We start from the raw sequence: 24,462 nt of genomic DNA on the forward strand, positions 1-24,462 counted from the left end.
TCCAAGTGTTAGAAATGCTCCAGCACTAAATTCAAGCCACACCTGCATTGTTCCCTTCACAAACACATAATTTCTTCTGGATTTAGTAGCAAAATATTAGAGAGGTGCTGGTAACAACTAGAGTATGTCAACACTGCACATTAAGCCCAGGATCTGACTCAGGTTTGAGCCCAAGCCCCATTTCTGTCTATGCTCAAATCAGACTCAGGTCAGCAAGCACTTAGATCCCAGGTCATAGGACCCTGCAAGGGGGATGGGTCAGAATCAGAGTCCCACTGTGACTGACTCCAAGCCCTGTCATTCTGCTGTGTAGACACAGGTGAAGCTGCAGACCCAAGTCAGAAGGTCGGCATAGTGCCGTATGGACGCAACACGGCTGTGAGACCCAGGTCCAGCAATTGTAAACTCAGGTTTACAACACAGTGTGGCCACTCAAGCACAGTCTTGGAAACACTGAGGCCTTGTCTACACTACAAGACTATTTCGAATCTACTTAAGTCGAATTTGTGGATTCGACCTTATGAAGTCGAATTTGTGTATCCACAGTAAATACACTAATTCGAATTTCTGAGTCCACAGTAACGGGGCTGGCGTCGACTTTGGAAGCGGTGCACTGTGGGAAGCTATCCCACAGTTCCCGCAGTCCCCGCTGCCCATTGGAATGCTGGGTAGAGCTCCCAATGCCTCCTGGGGGAAAAATGTGTCGAGGGTGCTTTTGGGTAACTGTTGTCATTGAACCCTCAATCACGCCCTCCCTCCCTGAAAGCGCCGGCGGGAAATCTGTTCGCGCCCTTCTCTTGTCAGTTACAGCGCGTACGCCACAGCACTGCGAGCATGGAGCCCGCTGCGATCATCGCTGCACTTATGGCCGTTGTCAACTCCTCGCACCTTATCGTCCACCTCTTCCACAGTCAGCTGCTGAGAAATCGGGCGAGGAGGCTCCGGCAGCGCGGTGAGGACAGGAATTCACAGAGTGGCGCAGACCTCTCACAAAGCAGGGTACGCCGCGCCGTGGAGATCATGGTGGCAATGGGTCAAGTTCATGGTGTGGAACGGTGATTCTGGGCCCGGGAAACAAGCACGGACTGGTGGGACCGCATAGTGCTGCAGGTCTGGGATGAATCACAGTGGCTGCGAAACTTCAGGATGCATAAGGGAACTTTCCTTGAACTCTGTGACTTGCTGTCCCCTGCCCTGAAGTGCCAGGACACCCAGATGCGAGCAGCCCTGAGTGTGCAGAAGCGAGTGGCCATAGCCCTCTGGAAACTTGCAACGCCAGACAGCTACCGGTCAGTAGCGAACCACTTTGGCGTGGGCAAATCTACCGTGGGGGTTGCTGTGATTGAAGTAGCCCATGCAATCGTTGAGCAACTTCTCTCAAAGGTAGTGACTCTCGGAAACGTCCAGGACATCATAGATGGCTTCGCCGCGATGGGGATTCCCAAACTGCGGTGGGGCTATAGATGGGACTCACATCCCTATCCTGGCACCAGCCCACCAGGCCAGCGAGTACATTAACCGAAAGGGCTACTTTTCAATGGTGCTGCAAGCACTGGTAGACCATAGGGGACGTTTTACCAACATTTTCGTTGGGTGGGCGGGCAAGGTTCATGACGCGCGTGTGTTCAGGAACTCTGGTCTGTTTAAACGCCTCCAGGCAGGTACTTTCTTCCCGGACCACAAAATAACGGTTGGGGATGTGCAGATGCCTACAGTGATCCTCGGGGACCCAGCCTACCCGCTAATGCCCTGGCTCATGAAGCCCTATACAGGCGCCTTGGACAGAGAGAAGGAACTCTTCAACTACCGGCTGAGCAAGTGCAGAATGGTGGTGGAGTGTGCTTTCGGACGTCTCAAGGGGAGATGGCGGAGCTTACTGACTCGCTCGGACATTAGCGAAAAGAATATCCCCGTAGTTATTGCTGCTTGCTGTGTGCTACACAATCTCTGTGAGAGCAAGGGCGAGACCTTTTTGTCCGGATGGGAGGTTGAGGCAAATCGCCTGGCTGCAGTTTACGCTCAGCCAGACACCCGTGCCGAGAGAATATCCCAGCGGGAAGCGCTGTGTATCCGGGAGGCTTTGAAAGCAAGTTTCCTCGGAGAGCAGGGTAACCTATGACCCTCCACTTGCTTTCAAGAGAAAGCCTGTGTCTGTATGTGTCGATTTCGATCTGCGGTTACATACCCCGTTCTCCAAGTTTCCCCCACTTCCAAAGCACGTTTTAAAGCAAATTAATTGTTACACTCATTATTAATAAATCTTTGTTTTACTTTGCATTTCTGTTCAGGTGTTGAAACATGGACGCATACTGTGCTGGGCACGGTGTGCACTGATGTACAGACCGCTTGTTCCATAGAGGAATGACATCCTCCTGCTCCTACATAGGTCTCTGGGGTGGGGGACGGTTGCAAGTGGTTGTGCATGAAGGGGAGGGTTTGCAGGAAGGGGCGAGTGGTGCCTTCTTTGGATAGGGGTTTGGATGACGGCAGTGGGCTGTGGGTTTGGGCGGAGGAAGGGGTGAGGGGTGTGGGGGAAGGGTGAGTATCTGTCCGTGGATGAGGGCTCTTGTTGGGGCTCAGGGCAGCGGAGAGGCTCGTTGCTACGGTGGAAGTGCATGGTAAGGGCAGCGTGCCTTAACATTAAGGGGGTGGCAGGCGCTAGGACCCTGGACAAGCATACACATCACAGAATGACCCGGGGCAGCATACACCACAAAGAGTGACCCTGGTGCCTACTGACTGCAGTGTGTGTGTGCCCTGCAGTTGATCATGCCCCCAAGTCTGTACCCTGGTAATGTAGGCTATACCGTGCAATTATAAATCCCCTTCCCCCCCCCATACACAAAAAAATCCTCTGACACGAAAGACGTGACCGAAACAGTGAATAACAGCAAACAGCTTTTAATAATCTAATACACAGTGGGGGGATGAAACTTGGATTTGGGACTGGGTGAGCCTGTAAGGGAAGCACTTCTACAAATTTATAGCGTGAGAGGTGTGTGGTACATTAGCGCTATGCAGTGGTGCGGTGACAGTTCTCACGGCCCCTACCGCCCCTCCGTCTTGTACTTTTGGGTGGGGGGGACAGGACTTCTTGGCGGGGGAGGGCGGTTGCAGATACACTGCAGGGGGGCTCTGTCCTCCTGCCTGCGGTCCTGCAGAACATCAACAAGGCGCCGGAGCGTGTCCGTTTGCTCCCTCATTAGCCCAAGCAGCGTTTGAGTCGCCTGCTGGTCTTCCTGCCGCCACCTATCCTCCCGTTCGATGTGTGTGCGATGCTGTTGACATAGGGTCTCCCTCCACTGTCTCTGCTCTGCCGCCTCGGCTCTGGAGCAGGCCATCAGTTCCGCGAACATCTCGTCCCTAGTCTTTTTCTTTCGCCGCCTAATCTGCGTCAGCCTCTGCGAGGGGGATGCCGGGGCAGTCCGGGAAAGAGCCGAAGCTATGTGATGGGAAAAGTAAGTGATTTCCTTGAACAGATACATGTTTGCGAACAGTGAACACAGTCTAGTCAGTTTCTCTGAACAAGACCATACAGGGCAACAAGTCTCACGAGATCTCAGGACAAGTTCGAGATTTCGGAATACGCTCTCATTGGCTGCGGCATTGCACAGGAGAGCGGACAAGTGGGGAGAGACAGCTGAATCCATCTAGCAGACAGTCCTGGTAAGCCTTACAGTACATTCTGCTTATCAGTTAATGGATAGCTGTGCCCTCCCGCTAAAGGCAATCTGGAAATCATATACTCTGACCCTTTTCCAGCCACTCCCGCCAGTGCACGGGAAAGATCAATGTATGCTTTTCCTATGTGGCCTACAACACGTGGCTGTTAAGCGAGGGTCATTGTTATGCAAAGTAAAACTCAACCATTCACAACAGTAACAATACACTAATTGCCCTAATTAGATGCAGCATTTCATGAACGAGATCACCCTGAGGCGGGTCCCTCGGAGTCACAAAGAGCGGATGCTAAGGGAAGCCCTGCAGAGACCAGGACCATATGCGGCCATGCTTGTGGAGGCGATGATTCCCATGTACATAAGGATGTCCTGGCACGGAAGAGTGTGCTTCCACGGAGCACCCAACAAGGCACCTCTCCCCAGGAACCTCCTGCGGAGGCTTTTCGAGGACCTCTATGAGACCTTTGTTGAATTGTCCCTGGAGGATTATTGTTCAATCCCTATATGTGTGGACCTACTTTTCATATAGTTTTTCACTGAACATTTTATATATAGTATTTCTATTTTTTTATACCTGTTTTATAAAAAATAAATGTTTACATGTTTATAGCACTTACCGCCTGATCCTTCCCCTGATTCAGAGTCCGGGTTAACGGCCGGGGAGGGTTGGTAGGGGATCTCTGTGAGGGTGATGAAGAGATCCTGGCTGTCAGGGAAAGCGGTATTGTGTTCGCTGTCGCCTGCGCCGTCCTCCACAGACCCTTCCTCATCTTCCCCATCGGCGAACATCGAGGAGGAACTGTCCAGGTTCACTATGCCATCCACTGAGTCCACGGTCACTGGTGGGACAGTGGTGGCAGACCCACCTAGAATGGCATGCAGTGCCTCGTAGAAGCGGCATGTCTGGGGCTGGGCTCCGGAGCGTCCGTTTGCCGCTCTGACTTTTTGGTAGCCTTGTCTCAGGTCCTTGATTTTCACGCGGCACTGCATTGCATCCCGGCTGTATCCTTTCTCTATCATTGCTTTGGAGACCTTCTCGAAGGTCTTTGCATTCCGCTTGTTGGAGCGCAGCTCCGACAGCACAGACTCCTCGCCCCACACACCGATCAGATCCAGGACTTCCCGGTCTGTCCATGCTGGGGACCTCTTTCTATTCTTGGATTGGCCGGACTCCTCTGCTGGAGAGCTCTGCATCGTTGCAGGTGCTGCAGAGCTCGCCCCGATGTCCAGCCAGGACGTCAGATTCAAAGTGCCCAGACAGGAAAAGGAATTCAAATTTTCCCGGGTCATTTCCTGTGTGGCTGGTCAGAGAATCCAAGCTCCGACTGCTGTCCAGAGCGTCAACAGAGTGGTGCACTGTGGGATAGCTCCCGGAGCTACTAAGTTCGATTTGCATCCACACCTAGCCTAATTCGAGCTAGCCATGTCGAATTTAGCGTTACTCCACCTGTCGGGGTGGAGTACCGAATTCGAACTAAAGAGCCCTCTAGTTCGAATTAAATGGCTTCCTGGTGTGGACGGTTGAGCGGTTAGTTCGAATTAACGCTGCTAAATTCGATTTAAAGTCCTAGTGTAGACCAGGCCTGAGTCTACAAGGCCTCAGTCCCACAGACCCAGGTTTAGTGTGAAATGTAGATATACCTATAGAGCAGGGGTCCTCAACGCGGTGCCCACGGGCGCCATGGGGCATCTAAATGCGCCCGCGTCCTGGCCGGCGGTGGAGCATCTGCCGAAATGCTGCCGAATTTCTGCGGCATTTCGGTGGCGACGCCTCTCGATGACGCCGCTTGCCGCCGACAAGTGACATCATTGAGAAGCGTCACCGACTAAATGCCGCAGAAATTCGGTGGCATTTCGGCAGATGATCCACTGTCGCCCCGGTCCTTCGTCTGGCACCCCCCAGACAAAAAGGTTGGGGACTACTGCTATAGAGTTTAAGGCCAGAAGAGACTACCATATAGTCTGACCTTCTGTATATCACAGGCCACCAACACTACAACTCAATAGTTAAGGTAGAGCTCCATTATGCATTTAAAGCAGGGAGTCAACCTCTGTACTTTGCATGAAAAATAGAGCATAACCTCCCCAAATTTAAGCACTGACTCTGAATACTGAATGGATTTAAGGGCAGAGTTAAAGGTGTTTGGGTGCCTTAATTGTGAATTTCTGACCTTAATATGTCTGAATTTCTTTTAAATGTAACCTCAACTCTAAACTTCCTGGGTTTGTATTGCTTGGGTTTGGGATAATTGCAACATCCTGAAAATGCTTTTTACCCTTAAGTTCACAAAATGTACTCTCATAACACCATCCTAAAAAATTCCTAGAAAAAAAAACTATAGAAGCATTAAGGTCTTTGCTGAATAAATTTTCTTCTGAGGGTGGTACAACTTTAAGCAGTACTTATTTTATTGGACTTTTAAAAACATGATTTTTTTTAAATTGGCAAGAGTTCACTCTTAACATTTCTCACCATAGCTTAATTTAGAAGAAATTAAACCAAAATAATTAGCACTCTTTTTTCAGTTCTATAATATACTAAAGATCAGCAGATATCTCATTTTCCACTTACTTTGTACCTGATACAAAAATACGTCTAGTGTGCAGTTATCTTTTAAAATAAAAAGGACATATTCTAGAAAAAATCCTCAGAGAGATAAAAATATTCTTCTGAACCATATTTTTTCCTTTAAAAAATTACCATTCCTGCCTCTTTCATGAACAAGTGTCAAAATCTGTCTATATCACAAATTTTCTGGCATAACAAAACAAGGCCCCTAACAAAATGCTGAAAAGGAGCCATTTTAAAGTCTTTTAATCTCAAAAAGAACTTAATTTAATCAAAATTTTAAGAAAATGTTCTAATTGCCAATGAGAACTAACCCTAAATAATATCTAAAATCAGGAGTTCTCTTTTTTTTAAGAAGGTATTTTGAAAATATAAAGGATCTGTTTTCTTCTTAAATGTCCACAGGGTGACAGGCCCCTTTAAGAGGGAGCAGGGTACAATGCCCAACTGGGCTTAAGGGAAGGCACCTGGAACTTATAAAGGAGGACACTACTGCAGGCAGGTTTAGGCAGATGCCTTCAGGGAGTAAGAAGGCTCCTGCAGGGCCCTACAGGGCAAAGGTAACAGATGATGATGATGAAGAAATGCTAAGGGAGATTAGAGAGGCTATCAAAATTAAGAACCCAATAATAGTGAGGGATTTCAATTATCCCCATATTGACTGGGAACATTTCACTTCAGGACGAAATGCAGAGATAAAATTTCTCGATACTTTAAATGACTGCTTCATGGAGCAGCTGGTACGGGAACCCACAAGGGGAGAGGCAACTCTAGATTTAATCCTGAGTGGAGCGCAGGAGCTGGTCCAAGAGGTAATTATAGCAGGACCGCTTGGAAATAGTGACCATAATACAATAGCATTCAACATCCCTATGGTGGGAAGAACATCTCAACTGCCCAACACTGTGGCATTTAATTTCAAAAGGGGGAACTATGCAAAAACGAGGGGGTTAGTTAAACAGAAGTTAAAAGGTACAGTGACTAAAGAGAAATCCCTGCAAGCTGCATGGGCGCTTTTTAAAGACACCATAATAGAGGCCCAACTTCAATGTATACCCCAAATTAAGAAACACAGTAAAAGAACTAAAAAAGAGCCACCGTGGCTTAACAACCATGTAAAAGAAGCAGTGAGAGATAAAAAGACGTCCTTTAAAAAGTGGAAGTCAAATCCTAGTGAGGCAAACAGAAAAGAGCATAAACACCGCCAAATTAAGTTCAAGAGTATAATAAGAAAAGCTAAAGAGGAGTTTGAAGAAAGGCTAGCCAAAAACTCCAAAGGTAATAACAAAATGTTTTTTAAGTACATCAGAAGCAGGAAGCCTGCTAAACAACCAGTGGGGCCCCTTGATGATTGAGATACAAAAGGAGCGCTTAAAGATGATAAAGTCATTGCGGAGAAACTAAATGGATTCTTTGCTTCAGTCTTCATGGCTGACGATGTTAGGGAGATTCCCAAACCTGAGCTGGCTTTTGTAGGTGACAAATCTGAGGAACTGTCACAGATTAAAGTGTCATTAGAGGAGGTTTTGGAACTAATTGATAAACTCAACATTAACAAGTCACCGGGACCAGATGGCATTCACCCAAGAGTTCTGAAAGAACTCAAATGTGAAGTTGCGGAACTATTAACTAAGATTTGTAACCTGTCCATTAAATCGGCTTCGGTACCCAATGACTGGAAGTTAGCTAATGTAATGCCAATATTTAAAAAGGACTCTAGAGGTGATCCCGGCAATCACAGACCGGTAAGTCTAACGTCAGTACCAGGCAAATTAGTCGAAACAACAGTTAATAATAAAATTGTCAGACACATAGAAAAACAAACTGTTGAGCAATAGTCAACATGGTTTCTGTAAAGGGAAATCGTGTCTTACTAATCTATTAGAGTTCTTTGAAGGGGTCAACAAACATGTGGACAAGGGGGATCTAGTGGACATAGTATACTTGGATTTCCAGAAAGCCTTTGACAAGGTCCCTCACCAAAGGCTGTTACGTAAATTAAGCTGTCATGGGATAAAAGGGAAGGTCCTTTCATGGATTGAGAACTGGTTAAAAGACAAGGAACAAAGGGGGAATTAATGGTAAATTCTCAGAATGGAGAGGGGTAACTAGTGGTGTTCCCCAAGGGTCAGTCCTAGGACCAATCCTATTCAATTTATTCATAAATGATCTGGAGAAAGGGGTAAACAGTGAGATAGCAAAGTTTGCAGATGATACTAAACTGCTCAAGATAGTTAAGACCAAAGCAGACTGTGAAGAACTTCAAAAAGATCTCACAAAACTAAGTGATTGGGCAACAAAATGGCAAATGAAATTTAATGTGGATAAATGAAAAGTAATGCACATTGGAAAAAATAACCCCAACTATACATACAATATGATGGGGGGCTAATTTAGCTACAACGAGTCAGGAAAAAGATCTTGGAGTCATCGTGGACAGTTCTCTGAAGATGTCCACGCAGTGTGCAGAGGCGGTCAAAAAAGCAAACAGGATGTTAGGAATCATTAAAAAGGGGATAGAGAATAAGACTGAGAATATATTATTGCCCTTATATAAATCCATGGTACGCCCACATCTCGAATACTGTGTACAGATGTGGTCTCCTCACCTCAAAAAAGATATTCTAGCACTAGAAAAGGTTCAGAAAAGCGCAACTAAAATGATTAGAGGTTTGGAGAGGGTCCCATATGAGGAAAGATTAAAGAGGCTAGGACACTTCAGCTTGGAAAAGAGGAGACTAAGGGGGAATATGATAGAGGTATATAAAATATGAGTGATGTGGAGAAAGTGGATAAGGAAAAGTTATTTATTTATTCCCATAATATAAGAACTAGGGGTCACCAAATGAAATTAATAGGCAGCAGGTTTAAAACAAATAAAAGGAAGTTCTTCTTCACGCAGTGCACAGTCAACTTGTGGAACTCCTTACCTGAGGAGGTTGTGAAGGCTAGGACTATAACAGCGTTTAAAAGAGAACTGGATAAATTCATGGTGGTTAAGTCCATAAATGGCTATTAGCCAGGATGGGTAAGGAATGGTGTCCCTAGCCTCTGTTTGTCAGAGGATGGAGATGGATGGCAGGAGAGAGATCACTTGATCATTGCCTGTTAGGTTCACTCCCTCTGGGGCACCTGGCATTGGCAACTGTCGGTAAACAGATACTGGGCTAGATGGACCTTTGGTCTGACCCGGTACGGCCGTTCTTATGTTCTTAACAGCTGGGAAGGCCAGTGGAGAAGGCCAAACTCCAGGCAAGAGATGTTGGGAGAGAAGCAAAGACAGAACGTCAGAGTGGTGGGGTTGTGCCCAGCTTGGAACTGGGGTGGGGAAAATTAACTTAAAGGGACGATAGACACCAGGGGGAAGGGGGGGGGGTAAGCTGGGCCCAGCTAAACCTGGGATGAAGACTTTGTAGGCCTGTGTTCTATTTTGAAAAACTTTGTGCAGGACTTAATAAATTGGACCCCAAAGGGGAAATGTTTTGAATGTCTAAACTGTGTTGACATTAAAGGGACCTGAGTGCAGGGGAAACTGAGAAAGACTTCAGCAGAGCCATGCTTGATCATCAGGGGGAGCTACAGGGCAGGCACACCCATTTGACCCCTGATCAGATCAGTCTTATAATGGGACACTGGTTTTAACATTAACCACAGGTAAGCTATTACTTTTCCCATATTAAAACACACACACCTACAGAGTTGAACTAGAATCTGGTCCTACTGCTCCAAACACACTGGCCTCTACCATGTGAGTTAAAGGAACATTTCAGTTTCCTCTCAACTACAGCACTGCAACCCACCAATGGGGAGAAACATGCTCTTTCATACATAGCACCCTACCTTGTTCCCCGTAAAGCCATTAGTAATGAAAAAAACATGATCGATTGATATCAATGGGAGTTCAATTGGGACCGAGGCTGTGTGTACACACACACACACACACTCTATTTTCTTCAGATATTACCACTGCATGAGATTTCAAGGAATTGTAAGTAACATTTACACTGAAGGGGCATAGAAATGTTTAGCATATCTGACACGTAAATACCTTGCAACGCTGGCTATAACAGTGCCATGCAAACACCTGTTCTCACTTTGAGGTGACACTGTAAATAAGAAGTGGGCAGCATTATCTCCCATAGATGTAAACAAACTTATTTGTCTTAGCGATTGGCTGAACAGGAGATAGGACTGTGTGGATGAATAGGCTCTAAAGTTTTATATTGTTTTGGTTTTTAGTGCAGTTATGTTAAAAAAATAATTCTACCTTTGTAAAATGCACTTTCATGATTAAGAGATTGCACTACAGTATTTGTATGAGATGAATTTAAAAATACTATTGCTTTTATCTTTTTGCAGTGCCAGCAAAATAATTTCTAATAAAAATAATAATATAAAGTGAGCACTGTACGCTTTGTATTCTGTGTTGTAAAGGAAATCAATTAATTGCAATTATTTTTTTAAATTGTTTGACAGCCCGAAAAATATTATTGACCTGTAACTCAAAACCAGCTTGCTGAATTCTCTTCAGACTTTGCAGAAACATTCTCCTTTGCCTTCAGGATAAATCTGACTATTTTCAGGCTAAACCAATTTTCCAGGCCAAAGTTATAGGTGGGCTAAAATAAGATGTTACAATGGAAGCTGGGTGCAATCTTAGCCACTCCCTAATACACAAACACACACAAGATATATTTTTCATACATATATGTATGTGTATACACGCACACAAACAAACACACACATACACATACAAACACACACACACACACACACACTCTTTCCTAGTATTCATTTGGCTGGCCGTCCAGAAAAGACCAATGTTCAAAGAATTAAACATTGCTTTGAAGGATTTTCACAGCTAGAAAAAAATCAAAGCCCTGACCTGAAGCTATGACCAGAATGTACATTACTGGAAATTTCTCCCAGTAGTAATCACATCCCTCTGTTCACTGGGGAGTATCTGTGCATAACACGTGTTTAAACTATGACACCTTTTCTTATCATGGGTTGGCAGGCTCCTCCCATGTGTAGAATACACCAGTTATCTCTGCTTTTCGGTTTCATTACTGTAAGTAAATATTTGCTAGCCATGTTACTAAAACACTGATTATATGCCAGGCTTCAAGGTCTTATTGCTGGTAGTAAAACACTGAGTTTGATGTCCTTTAGTCTATTTAATGAGTAGTGAATTCCTCTGGAAAGGGCTCTAAGTCAGAGGGAGTTGAAAAATAAAGCCCATTGAAGTCAATGGGAATTGAGGGTGATTAGCACTTTGCAGGAGGCACTCAGCAGCCTGAGGGATTGGGCCTTTCAGAGCAATTAACATTTCAGTTGTCATCATACAAGTCAATCCTGTTGATCCTACCCTAGTCACCTAGGTCAGGGGTCGGCAACCTACTGCATGCGTGCCAAAGGTGGCACGCGAGCCGATTTTTGATGGCACGCGGGGCGGGCTAAGTTGCTCAGACCACCGCCACTCTGGGGTTCCCGCTGCTGGCCCCTTGCCAGCTGGGGTCCCGCCGCCGGTCCCACTCAGCACCCGCTGCTGGCCTGGGGGAAAGAACCCCAGGCTGGCAGCGGGCTGAGACCCTGGCTGGCAGGAGCCAGTGACCGAAACCCCAGAGTGGCGGCAGGCTGAGCTGCTCAGCCTGTCGCCACTCTGGGGTTCCTGCTGCTGGCCCCTTGCCAGCCGGGGTCCTGCCACCAGTCCCACTCAGCACCTGAGGCTGGCCTGGGGTTCCTTCCCCCAGGCTGGCAGTGGGCTGAGACCCCAGCTGACAGGAGCTAACAGCTGAAACCCCAGAGCGGCGATGGGCTGGCCCCTTGCCCCACTCACCGCAGCCCCACTCACCTTGCTTCAGCGCAGGCCCCCTGCCAGACAGGGTTCAGGCCTCCGGCCCTGCTCAGCCCTACCAGCTGCCAGCTCCACTCACCTCAGCTGCCTATCTGGGGTTCCAGATGTTTAACAACCAGGGGCGGCTCCAAGCCCCAGCACGCCAAGCGCGTGCTTGTGGCGGCAAGCCGCGGGGGGCGCTCTGCCTGTCACTGGGAGGGCGGCAGGTGGCTCCGGTGGACCTCCCGCAGGCGTGCCTGTGGAGGGTCCGCTGGTCCCAAGGCTCCACTGAAGCCGCGGGACCAGCGGACCCTCCGCAGGCACGGCTGCGGGAGGTCCACCGGAGCCGCGGGACCGGCGACCGGCAGAGCGCCCCCTGTGGCATGACGCCGTGCTTGGGGCGGCGAAATGGCTAGAGCCGCCCCTGTTAACAACTGATCACTCAGAAGCCTGTGTGCAGCTTAAAGTATCCAAATACATGCCACCAGACATTGGAAAACTTAGCAAGGAAAAGCCAGGGCAAGGATCACACTAAACTGATAAGATCTGCATTTTAATTTAATTTTAAATAAAGCTTCTGAAATATTTTGAAAACCTTGTTTACTTTACATATAACAGTAGTTTGGTTATATATTATAGACTTATAGAGAGACCTTCTAAAAAACGTTAAAATGTATTACCGGCACGCGAAGCCTTAAATTAGAGTGTATACATGAAGACTCGGCACACCACTTCTGAAAGGTTGCCGACCCCTGGCCTAGAGTATGGAAGGAAACAATGCTGGCCAAAATAAATACCTATAGTAATTATGGGTATATTTTCAGAGCACATTTCCTGTTTTATTCTTCCGTGGAAGATCAGGTATGTACACTACTACTTTGCTCAACTGCAGAGAAACTTGCCTGTTCTCCACAGAAACTGTGACTGTGTGTAGAAATTAAGTACAATGAAATGCAATAATTCCATTACCACCTGAGACATGTGGAGAGAGTCATCTAGTTCTCACACATTTAAAAACCACAAGAACATTTAATCTCCCATCAAAAACCTCACAGTTCAGAGACAAGTAAAAAAAAAAAAGACAGAGAGATTCAGAAGCAGCCTGAAAGAAGGTTGCTGATACAGTAATGAAAGGACAGTTCCCAGCTGGACACCACAAGAACAAAATCTAGCTCATGCACTGATTGGACCTTGTAAAGTCAGCTACTGAACATGGTGACGTAGTCAGTTTTTCAGGATATCTAACAAGAAGCGACTGCATAAACCAAGAACAAGATCAAGTCTCAGGGCTTTTCAAATAAAGCCAAGCATGTTTCTCTTGTGAAGCAGGAGAAATAGCCACTGTTAGTTCACCCTGAATGACCTTTTACTTAGCTCATCAGAGTAGCAGGAGGCTGATAGAGGGTTTCCTTTTTCTTCCTACTGACAGGAAAGCAGATTTCCACAGCACTAAAGATATGGACATTCACCTGAGTCTTATTCTTTTCCTTATTATTAATCATTTTATTATGATAGTGCCCAAGGATGAGGGTCCCATGGAGCTAGGTGTGTATATCAGCAGAGTAAGAGACAGTCCTGGCCTTGAAGAGCTTATAATCTCAATAGACAAGACATGCAAAGGGTGGGGAGAGGAAGTATTGGTATCTTCATTTTACAGATGGGGAACTGAGATGCTAAGCAATCCTGCCTTAAATCTGCAGAGAATAAAATGCAAAATAATAAGGCAACATACAGTGGTTGTAATTTTTAAAGCAGAGATACTGTACACTGAGTACAGTATATTGGGAGCTTTATTATGGGGAGTGAAAAGTCCAACTCATTAGCAAATCATGACTGATGTTTTGTTGCCCTGTATTGTATTAAACTCCTTTGTTGTTCAGACATTTGGAGAACTGATGTTGCAATTTATCTTTTGTCTCATTTCTCCCCCTCATTCAGGACTGCCCAGAAGTGGGCATACACTTTAATCTGTAAAGGACAAGGTAGCACACACTGCCTCTTCCACTACACCCCTAAACAGCGCCCCACTGAAAATAATTGGTCTTGAAGATACATAATGGTCCATTCCCCAAGCTCTGAACAGAAATACCAGGTCAGATAGATGATTGAGTAAGAAATGAACCAGATGCAACATGCAGTTAGTGACATTTGAAATAACTTAGCTCCAAAAATTAAAACACAAGAAAAATGAATAAAAAGAGGATCCTACCAAATATGCAGGAAGTGAAGATCTCAGTCAAAGTCTCTCTTCTCCAACCCAGTTTGAAACCCTCCAAGAAATGCAGAGAAATGGATGCATGTGCAGCCAAACTTGATCCCTTTAAGGTCTGCAGTCTAAGCACATCACTGACTGGTGATAATGCAGGAAAGACCCAACTGAATTCAGCACAGCTTTTTGTGTCAAGGGAGCATTGCTCTGACTAACCCATTCTTGGCCTCTCTGGGCAGCATGTGGTACCAAGGAACAAGATGGCTGTATCACCACTCCGATTTGCATATCTTCAGCAGGCTTTATGTGCTTCTCCAGTCAGAAAAAGGTAACCTGTACCATGAATGCACATCTGTCTGCCCCTTTATAGGCCAGGATGCAGTATCAGCAGCCACATTAAACAGCCAGCGGTTTCCTGCTCATTCCTATGGCCAAGAGGATTTCAGACACGACCAAGTCTTTACTAGCCCTAAGTTGGCAGAAGCATTCCTTGCTTCTCACACATACTGAGCAACTTCTGGTTTTGGTCCCCTTCTGACACCAGCTTAGCTCCTGCCCCCTAGATCTGTGCAAAGAGGGGACCCGCCCAGAGGTGAAAGTAAGCCGGTACGGTCCAGTACAGTGTACCGGCAGGGGGCAGCTTCCCCAGGCCGGCAATTTAAAAGGGCCCCTGGCCCTTTAAATTGCTGCCAAAGCCCCACTGCCAGAGCCCTGGGGTAGTGGCGGCGGCTGGGAGCTCTGGGTCCTTTAAATTGCCAGGGAACTGGGAGGGTCCAAGCCAAGAATGACAGGCCGCTGGAAGCGCAGGGTCTTTCAGAGAGCTATTAGATTTGGAGGAGGAAGTTGTTGCCCCACCACCATGACCGGACAAGGAGGTGGAAAAAGGAGACGGGATCTGCAGAGATTTCTTCTCCCAGAATTGCCTCCCATGGTAAGGATATCCTGGGCCTCTGCATGGAAACTGTCCCAGAGACCTGACTCATGCCAGGCACCCAGAACAACACCGGAAGTTCCTACCTTTGCCTCAGGGCTGCTCGGGGAGGGGGGGGGGGGGAAGTGGGGCAATTTGCCCCAGGCCCCGCAGGGGCCCCCACGAGAATATAGTATTCTATAGTATTGCAACTTTCTTTTTATGGAAGGGGCCCCCGAAATTGCTTTGCCCCAGGCCCCTGAATCCTCTGGGTGGCCCTGCTTTGCCATTCCTGCAGTGCTCTGTGTTTGACATGCTTTCTTAGGGGAAAGACTTCACACAAAGCTTCCCCATGAGCCCCGTCACACTTCCTACCCTCTGCAACACAGACAGCTCCATATACAAGGTGGAACAATACTGTCAGGAGGGCACAAATAACAACATCAGCCTGTGGATGAGACTATGACGTATTTAGGTGACAGTCTAATGACTGTAAGATGCACCCTTCCATTGATTTTGTTGTTGTTGTTATTTAAACAGTAAAAAGCCACACATACTGGAAAGCCCTTGTCACCGTAAAACCATTAATCAGAGGAGCAGTGGTCTTTAAACTTAAAATACAAAACACTTAACATAGTTACTCCTTCTGCCTGCACGCAAATTTCTTTCAGCTGTTTTTGCTTTGGAGATAACGAGATTGCAGGCCTGGAGCATTTAATACCCCAGTGTTTCATGTCCATTACTAAGGTGTGGGGGTGCATGAGAAAGAGAGAGAACGCGTGTGTGGTGGTGTTACTGTGGCTTTAGGGGGGTGAATAGAATCTTTAGGGCGTGGGAGCCGGCCATAGGAAGAGGCTGTTGGTTTTAGTTTAGTCTGATAGATTGACTGAGTTAAGATGCTCTGTCTATAAGTTAACTATGTATGTAATACAGACTGTTGTTAAGTTACTAGCAATGAATTATTATTAAGATTTGTGGATTACCTGAATATAAAACAATACACGTGTATGTCTGTGTGTATCTGTCTATCTAGATATATATGTGTGTGTGTGTGTATTGACTCTAGGGTAATTGCTGGAATGATTTTACCAAGAGATGTGGTGGATTCTCCATCACTAGAAGCCTTTAAATCAAAATGGGACCTCTTCTTCTTTAAAAATATGCTCTAGCTCAACCACAAGATATGAGCTTAATGCAGGGACTATTGGATGAAATTCTCTGGCCTGTGCTATGCAGGAGATCAGACTAGGTGATCTTACTGGTCCCTTCTGACCTTAAAATCAATGAATAAATACTGCAAACCACTCTAGAAGGCTGCACTGTCGATGCTATTAATACTAGTCTTTATGCACCTTTGATACTGCACAGCGTTAACGATATAATTTAAAAAGGACAACTGAGCCCACACTGCTTCAGACAGAAGAGTCTGTCAAGCCCTGTCTCATTTATGTGGGCTCTGTGTGGTTAGAATGATCTGCCATTGCACTGCAAGCACATCTGTTCAACACTTATAGTAGGAAACAAAAAAATGGACAGGAAATGCTCACAAACAGCCTGTAGTGGACCGTAACAAACTGAACAACCAAAAGGGCTACACAATTTGCCATTACCTGAATAACAGTGACATTAAGAAGTCAAAGAACCTTTTAGATACCCCTGAAATGAATCCCGGTGATGAAACTCTGATTCCTGGGTGCTGAGGCAGGGATCCCTCCTCCAGGATTGAAAGGACACAGAGCATCTCAATTAACTGCTATTTCTAGCTTCATCTTCAGAGCTCAAAATAGAAATGCAGGCTTTGCTTTGCATCTGACTGCAAGAACCAACTGAATCTTGGAACTGAGGACTCAAAATGCTGACTCTCAACTCTGCAGTATGTTCTGCACGGGTAAAATAGATATCTGATTAAGCACTAAAAGTCACATTCTCTAATCTCTAGCGCAAGCAAATGTACTACATTTATACCTTGTGGGTGGCACAAGGCTAAATCTGTGTGTGTCTGTATATAGAGATACACATAGAGATTTTTATATATATATTTAAAAATATGACTTTGCAGACTTTTCCTCAACAGTTGCTTTTGCTGGCAAACAGACAAGTTCAGATAATAATATACGGAAAGCTTCACAGCTTAGAGCTGAAGTCTCAAAACATCTCACTTGATCCAGAGTTCTAGAATTAAAGTGCAATGAATCCTCATTAAGCAGCACCTATCAATTTGCTTTTTCCAAGTTACAGAGGCATTGGTAGTGATCGTGACCCTAGAGCTGAAGATGTATTAAGATTTATGCTAAGAGCATGACTCAATTTAGTTTCCATTTTATACACACTAACTCTTCCTAGAACAACTGAATTTTCTACACATTCTTCCTCTCTGCCCCTGACAAAACCCCATATATTCATTTTGAAAGAGGAAACATTTAAAGACCAGCCCTTCCTAAAATTTGGTCCTGAGACTCTCAGTTTTCTAGGGTCCCTTTTAGCTAAAGAGCCACAATCACCACAAACTCCAGTCTCCACACGCACACTCTGATAACATATTCATAGATTCATAGATTCTAGGACTGGAAGGGACCTCAAGAGGTCATCAAGTCCAGTCCCCTGCCCTCCTGACAGGACCAAATACTGTCTAGAGGAGGACAAGTTGGGCAGCACGGGTGAAGCGGGTGTGGCAGCTTTCACAGGGATGCGCAAGAGGCCAAGGAAAAGGGAAGGAGAGGTTCTGTGCACAGGAGCTGGGGAGACTGGGACATGCTATGGAACTGGGAGTGCGGGAAGCTCAGAGCCTTTACTGCTACAGCACCAGCACCAGCACATGAAGCACCAGCACATGAAGGGCTCCACTGATATTACTGTATCTGCTGCTCCAGTAAATGAGGCAGGCTGTTGTGATTTGTACGTTGTGGTTCCACATTAGAGCTGAAAGGGATTTTGCTGTGGAATTAGCGAGCGTATTCAGGCAGAAAGTTATGCTAGGTGAGGTTGCTGTGGCTGTGAACGTCCTCAGCTGCGGGGTTATGGCCAGTTGCTGTGCATGCACTGATTGATGACTGTGGGGAGGGGTCCATATCACTGGTGCATATTTAAGGCTTGTAGAGAAGTGCCTAGAGCAAAGGACAAGTGCTCCCTTTTTAAAATGGATGTGTATATAAATAAATAAATGTGTGTTTGCTTTACTGGCAACATCCTGGATTTTTATTGAATGTGCTGGTTGAATCTGAACTGGAACAATCTTAACCCCAGGTTAATGAAGATTTTTGTTCTGAAGTAATAAATAATAGAGTCAAGGAGATAGTTAGAAGTTTAACAACTGCCAAAGCATGGAGATTACATTTCATACAAACCTCATTGTCTTGCCAATGACTTACCTTGTCACTACCCCGTAAATGAATCTTTTTATCCACCTGTATCTGCCAGCATTGAAAGCTGCTGCAAATACAAAATAATTAAAAGCAGCTACTGGCAAACAGCTCCGTCAGCCAGCACTGGAAGAAAATCTTCTCTTAAAGTTGCTGGAACATGTCTAGAATGTTACTTTACTTACAATAAAGCAAGTAATCACTTGTCACAGACCCTGTAATTACTGCTCAGAGATAGAGGCATGATAACCAGCTCAAACTACAGATTCAATGCACAGCTGGAACAAGAAGTCTGTGAAGCCCCCACAAGATCCGAAAGAGTGAAAATAAAGCTAGCATAGGAAGTCAGTGTGACATTATATGCATTATAATTCCAAGGATACATCCTGAAATTGTTAAGAATAAAAAAGCAACTCCAATGTGGAGCTCCCCTGCTATGACTGTTTACAGGTTAAAATTGTTTACTTACAAAGTTTGAATTGGTAACAGAAAAGCAAGGACTCAGAGTCTAGGCTTATCCCTTAAAGTCTTTCACTGAATAAGTTTTCCTGTTGCAATTCTAGCTAAGCAGACCCAAATTTCTCATCTGTACAGAGAGAAGATTTCCTCCCCTATAACTAATCATGAGAATTCAGAACACTTGGAAGTCAGATGTAAAAAATGTACTAAAATGTTAGCTAGAATAGTTTTGCAGTGTGCATTTCCTGGCTCCAGAGGATGAAATCTCCTTACGATATGCTGAGAGTACTTGCTCACATACAGGAGTTCCTTCTTCTGGCTGATCTAATGGAGCAGTTCCTGTAGGTCACTAGGAAAAGGCCATGGTTTTGGATACAAAGTCTAAGTACTGCATATTGTTGTCAGTTAATCATGGTGCCACTATATGAAAGGTCAAGAGATTGCTACACACCAAAAAGGGATGCCGATTTTTACCCACAACGTTGTGACAATTACAGTACATAATACTAGGATATAAAGTGACACTATATAAAAGATACAGTAAAACATTCTGTACTGAGTAGAGAACTAAACAATATTAAAACAAGGATGATACTAATGGCTATCGTTCAGGTTACCTATGCATTTTCATTATAAACACACTCACACAAATGTCATTTCAGTCACAAATTTTCACCTTCCAAGCTGAAATATCCCAGATCCAGTCTCTGCCCAAAGTTAATGTGTTACAGAATGTTTGAGCATTTCTGAGAGAGAGGAGAATGGGAGCACTGGAATAGCTGGGGGTAAAAATAAAGATTTGGAAGGTGTGACTAAGTGAGAATTTTTTAAAATATTTTTCTGAACCCTATGTGTGTCTCAGTTTCTTCTATATGCTGCATTGTTACCCTGTGGGGAGAAAAGGAATGTTTGCTCTCGGGACAAGCTAGGAGATGGAGGTGTGGATGTTGCCTAGCTGTTTGGACCTTAATCCCCATATTAGTGGACCTCTTGAGAATACAATGGCAGATCCAACTGCCCGGACACTTAGCAAGCAATGACCCAAAGGGATATGGACTTCCCTGCCTCTCAGCAAGGAGACTGAGCAGCATTTCCCCACCTGGAGAACAAAGGACTGGAGAGATGTTAGGTGGGGGTTTAATGTGGGCTGTGGGAAGCAGTCGGGCATACCTGGGCATCTGACAAAGGAACTCAGATGGACAGAGAGAGAGATGGATCTTGAACAACGGGGTTCACTTCAGCTCAGCTTGGCTCTGCGTTAACCAGAAAGGACTATGCTTTAACCTTCATTTTTCTATGCTAGCCTAAGGACTTCCTGTGCTGTGTTCCAGATGACTAATAAACCCTACTCTTTTGATAATGCTGTGTGAATGTCACTGCAAATGCTTGGAGGGTGCACTGATCCCTAAAAACTCTACAAGTCTCCATCAGAGGTCTGTCTCAGAAGGACTCACTGACTGGAGTTCACAATGTGAAGCAGAAGTGCTTCAGGTCCAGAGGTCCAGTCTAAGGAGGCGGTGAAGCTGTGTGGACTACCCTGGAGGAAGAGTGAGTTCCGTGGCACACTGAAGGGCTTCCTCCTAGAGACCATTCCAAAGCAGGGGCCATAGCACTGATCCTGTGGATCTGTGACAGCAGGGAAACAGCCCTTAGTGAGGAGTTTTAATGTGACTAACTTATGGGCCTCTGAAGAACACAGTATGCACATGCACAGCCATTTATCAGAGACAACTGCCTGATGTCCAGCAGGAATTCAGGCTGTGCGATAACTTAGCTGCATGTGTGATCTTTTTATGGGTATGGGCTTTCTGCATTCAGTGCATTGTAAAGTGCAAATTTAGTGGAAGAGACTTACCTCATTCAGGCCCCCAAATCCAGCACAGCATTTAAGCGTATGCTTAACTATCAGCATGGAAGTAGTCCCATTGATTTCAATTATAGTAATACTTCAGTGGTAGTTAATACCAATAAAGCCCTTTGAAGACTGCAAGTGATATGGCGGTGCTAACTACTATCGCTTAAAATTTGATTTTTGCAACACTATATTGTGTTAAATGTTAGAAAGCAAATAGGGGGATTGGAACAGAGAAACTTTCTAAAGACTGAAAATAAATTTTATGCTAAAGAATATATTTCTGATGTAATATATTGGGAATAACACCAGTTATCTGGGACCTGTGCTGTTCAACTCAGAGAGGATAAAAAGCAATGGTATTTAAAAAAAATTGATTTTTTTAATTTAAATTGCATTTTTTTAATAAAATGCTTTTTGAGGAAAAAGCCTATCTAAAGATAGTTTTAATTAAGATACATTATAGCTCAAAGATAGCTCATTATGGAATAGGGATTATAAATTCTAATTCTATAGTATGAGACAATATATTCATGTAATGTTTAAGAAAAGTTTTGTAAATGAGTTCTAATAGTTCATGGATTAGGGACCCAATTTTATGGGGCTCCAGGGGCTTCTGTATAGATTATTTAGGTTAATCTTTTTATCTACCTAATGGGACTCAGTGCTCAGTCTAGAAGATACCATCAGAGATGCTTAGTTTTACAGTTCTCAAACTGCGGATTTGTGTCTCCAGAGATAACATGCTTGTTAACAGCAAAAATGTTTTAAAATAAATAATTAAATAAATAATATATAGAGGTGAGAAATAACAGACCTCAACCCTATTGTCCCTCTGCAAATTTGTATATAAAGAGTCAATCCCTTACCTCTCTCTAAAAGTGCAAAGTTTCAAAAAGTTCAATGACTAGAAGATTGTTGGGGGTGGAACAGATCTGGACAAGGAGAAGAAGTCTGGAGATAAATGCGAGAAGGGAGGGACAGGCTGTAGAAACAAAAGTGAAACTGTTTGAACAGCATATTCCAGAAATCTTGAGGTCTTTCTGAGCATAGCCTTCATTGATTTGAGATCTACCATACGATTCTCTCACTAGAAGGGAAAACCTATAATGGCAGCAGGCCGTAAGAGAGACCCAGTTTGGGAATAAGAGCCATTCAAAAAATATATGTTTGCTGATGATGTGTTAAAGAAAGTCACACCACTGAACTGGTGGAAGTCACTTAAGCACTTGGATTTAGAGACTGTTGAAGTGATAATCTCACTTTTAACAGCAGTAGCTTCTTCTGCCAGTGTAGAAAGAATATTTTCTTCCTTTAGACTAATTCATTCCAAATTGAGAAATTGTTTGGGAACTAAAAATGCAGGAAAACTTGTTTTTCTTTTCCAGATTATGAATAAACAGGAAAATGAAGGTGAAGACAACTAAATGAGCTGCAGAAGCCAAGATTTTAAGTTTCTCATGTTGACCTGGCTGACATAGTCGATTTAATTTTTGTTTTTGTTTTTTTAATATTTCATTTAACTATTTTAGTTAAAAACAATTTTAACAAAAACAAACCTGATTTTTAAAAACTTGAATGTTTAACTAAATTCAAAAATCATATGCTTGTTTTGTTAAAATATTATATGTTTGCTGTTGAAGAAAAAATCCAGAATAAAATAATGTTATTGTTTTAGTTAAATAAAACATTTAAACGTCTGTCTGGTGATGTTCTGCTCCTAACACAGTATGGCAAGAAAATCCTCCAAATACTAATGATTAACCTGTTGAATTGGAGATAGTTCACCTCCCAATGATTCCATAAATATCTGCTTCAATTACCTTTGGTAAATGAAATAACCAAACAATCATTCATTTTCTGATATAGCTGTAAAACTAATCTGAAAAGTTTTTAAAATAAATCATTTTAAAAATGTACAGTGTGTGTACCTTCTGAAAATGAAACCTACATCTATCTCTGAGATGTGAAGAATATGTATTAAGGTTATAACAACCAACAAGAATGCACTTTAATGTAGAAATCCATGATTAAGCCAAGTCTTCCTGACTAGTGATTTAAATCATGATTTAAATCAATTTGATTTAAACCAAATCCACCCTGGTTCAACTTATTCATAAATGATCCAGAAAAGTGGGTGAACAAAGAGGTGGCAACATTTGCAGACAATACAAAATTACTCAAGACAGTTAAGGCCCAAGTTGAATGCAAAGAGTTACAAAGGAATCTTACTAAATTGGGTGACTGGGCAAGGAAATGGCAGAAGAAATTAAATGTTGATAAGTGAAAAGTACCACAAATTGTAAAAAATAATCCCAACTATACATACAATATGATGAGGTCTAAATTAGCTGTAATCACTCAAGAAAGAGAATTTAGAGTCACTGTGGTTAGTTCTCTGAAAACATCCACTCAGTGTACAGCTAATTATGTTAGGAACCATTAGGAAAGGGATAGATAATAAAACAGAAAATATCATAATGACACTATATAAATCCATGGTATGCACACACCTGGAATACTGCATGCAGTTCTGGTCACCCCATCTCAAAAAAGATTTAAGCTCCAGTCATTACCTCTGGCTTGTTGCTTTAAACTAAGAGTGAGGACTATGTTTTCTTCCACAATTTATTAGAATTGGAAAAGGTGCAGAGAAGGGCAACAAAAATTATTAGGGATATGGAACAGCTTCCATATGAAGAGAGATTAAAAAACCTGGCAACTTTCAGTTTGGAAAAAGACCACTCAGGAAGATATGATAGAGGTCTATAAAATCTTGACTGGTGTGGAGAAAGTGAATAAGGAAGCATTATTTATCCCTTCACATAACACTAGAACTAGGGGTCAACTGATTAAATTAATAGGCAGCAGGTTTAAAACAAACATAAGGAAGTACTTCTTCACACAACACACAGTCAACCTGTGTAACTCATTGCCATGGGATGTTGTGAAGGCCAAAAGTATAACTGGGTTCAAAAAAGAAATAGTAAGTTCATGGAGGATAAGGCCATCAATGGCTATTAGCCAAGATGATAAGGGATGCAACCCCATGCTCTGAGTGTCCCTAAACCTCCAACTGCCAGAGAAAGGGACTGGACAACAAGGGATGGATCGCTCAAAATTGTCCAGTTCTGTTCATTCCTTCTGACGCATCTGGCACAGGCTGGTCAGAGACAGGATACTGGGCTAGATGGACCATTGATCTGAGCCAGTATGGCCATTCTTATGTTCATGCAGAACACCAGTAAAATAATTCATTCATTCTTACAAGATACTGCAAATATCACTGCATCTGTCACCCTCTGAAGTGTGTTGGTGCCATGTGTATGCACTTACCTTCCTAGCTCTTCCCCAATTTCATAAACATCTTCCACCTTCTGTTGTTTGAACACAGCCATCCCTGGACTCCTCATTGATGCACCTAGATAATGTGACTGGAATATAAAATACAAAGATGGTAAATTCATTGTGCAGTTTAAGAGTAGCACAAGCTCAATCACAGTAAACAAAGAATCATTAAAAATACACTTCATTTCGAATCTATTCCAGCTCATTACGTTCAAAGTTACCATCAGCTGATGGCTGTTC

The 24,462-nt window shown here is 44.0% G+C and overlaps 1 protein-coding gene across 2 annotated transcripts in view; it reads right to left on the minus strand.

Annotated features, from left to right (window-relative positions):
• The window catches only part of DAPK2 (death associated protein kinase 2), a 96,771-nt gene that overhangs the window by 60,659 nt on the left and 11,650 nt on the right, over positions 1-24,462 (minus strand). For both annotated transcript variants that reach the window (XM_044980891.1, XM_044980890.1), the window contains exon 2: positions 24,211-24,308. In XM_044980891.1, the coding sequence (XP_044836826.1) occupies positions 24,211-24,287 (77 nt within the window). In that variant the 5' untranslated portion in view covers positions 24,288-24,308. The remainder of the gene's footprint in view (positions 1-24,210; positions 24,309-24,462) is intronic.

The sequence above is a fragment of the Mauremys mutica genome, chromosome 11 (genome assembly GCF_020497125.1).
Source record: "Mauremys mutica isolate MM-2020 ecotype Southern chromosome 11, ASM2049712v1, whole genome shotgun sequence".
In the NCBI taxonomy this organism is placed as follows: Eukaryota; Metazoa; Chordata; order Testudines; family Geoemydidae; genus Mauremys; species Mauremys mutica.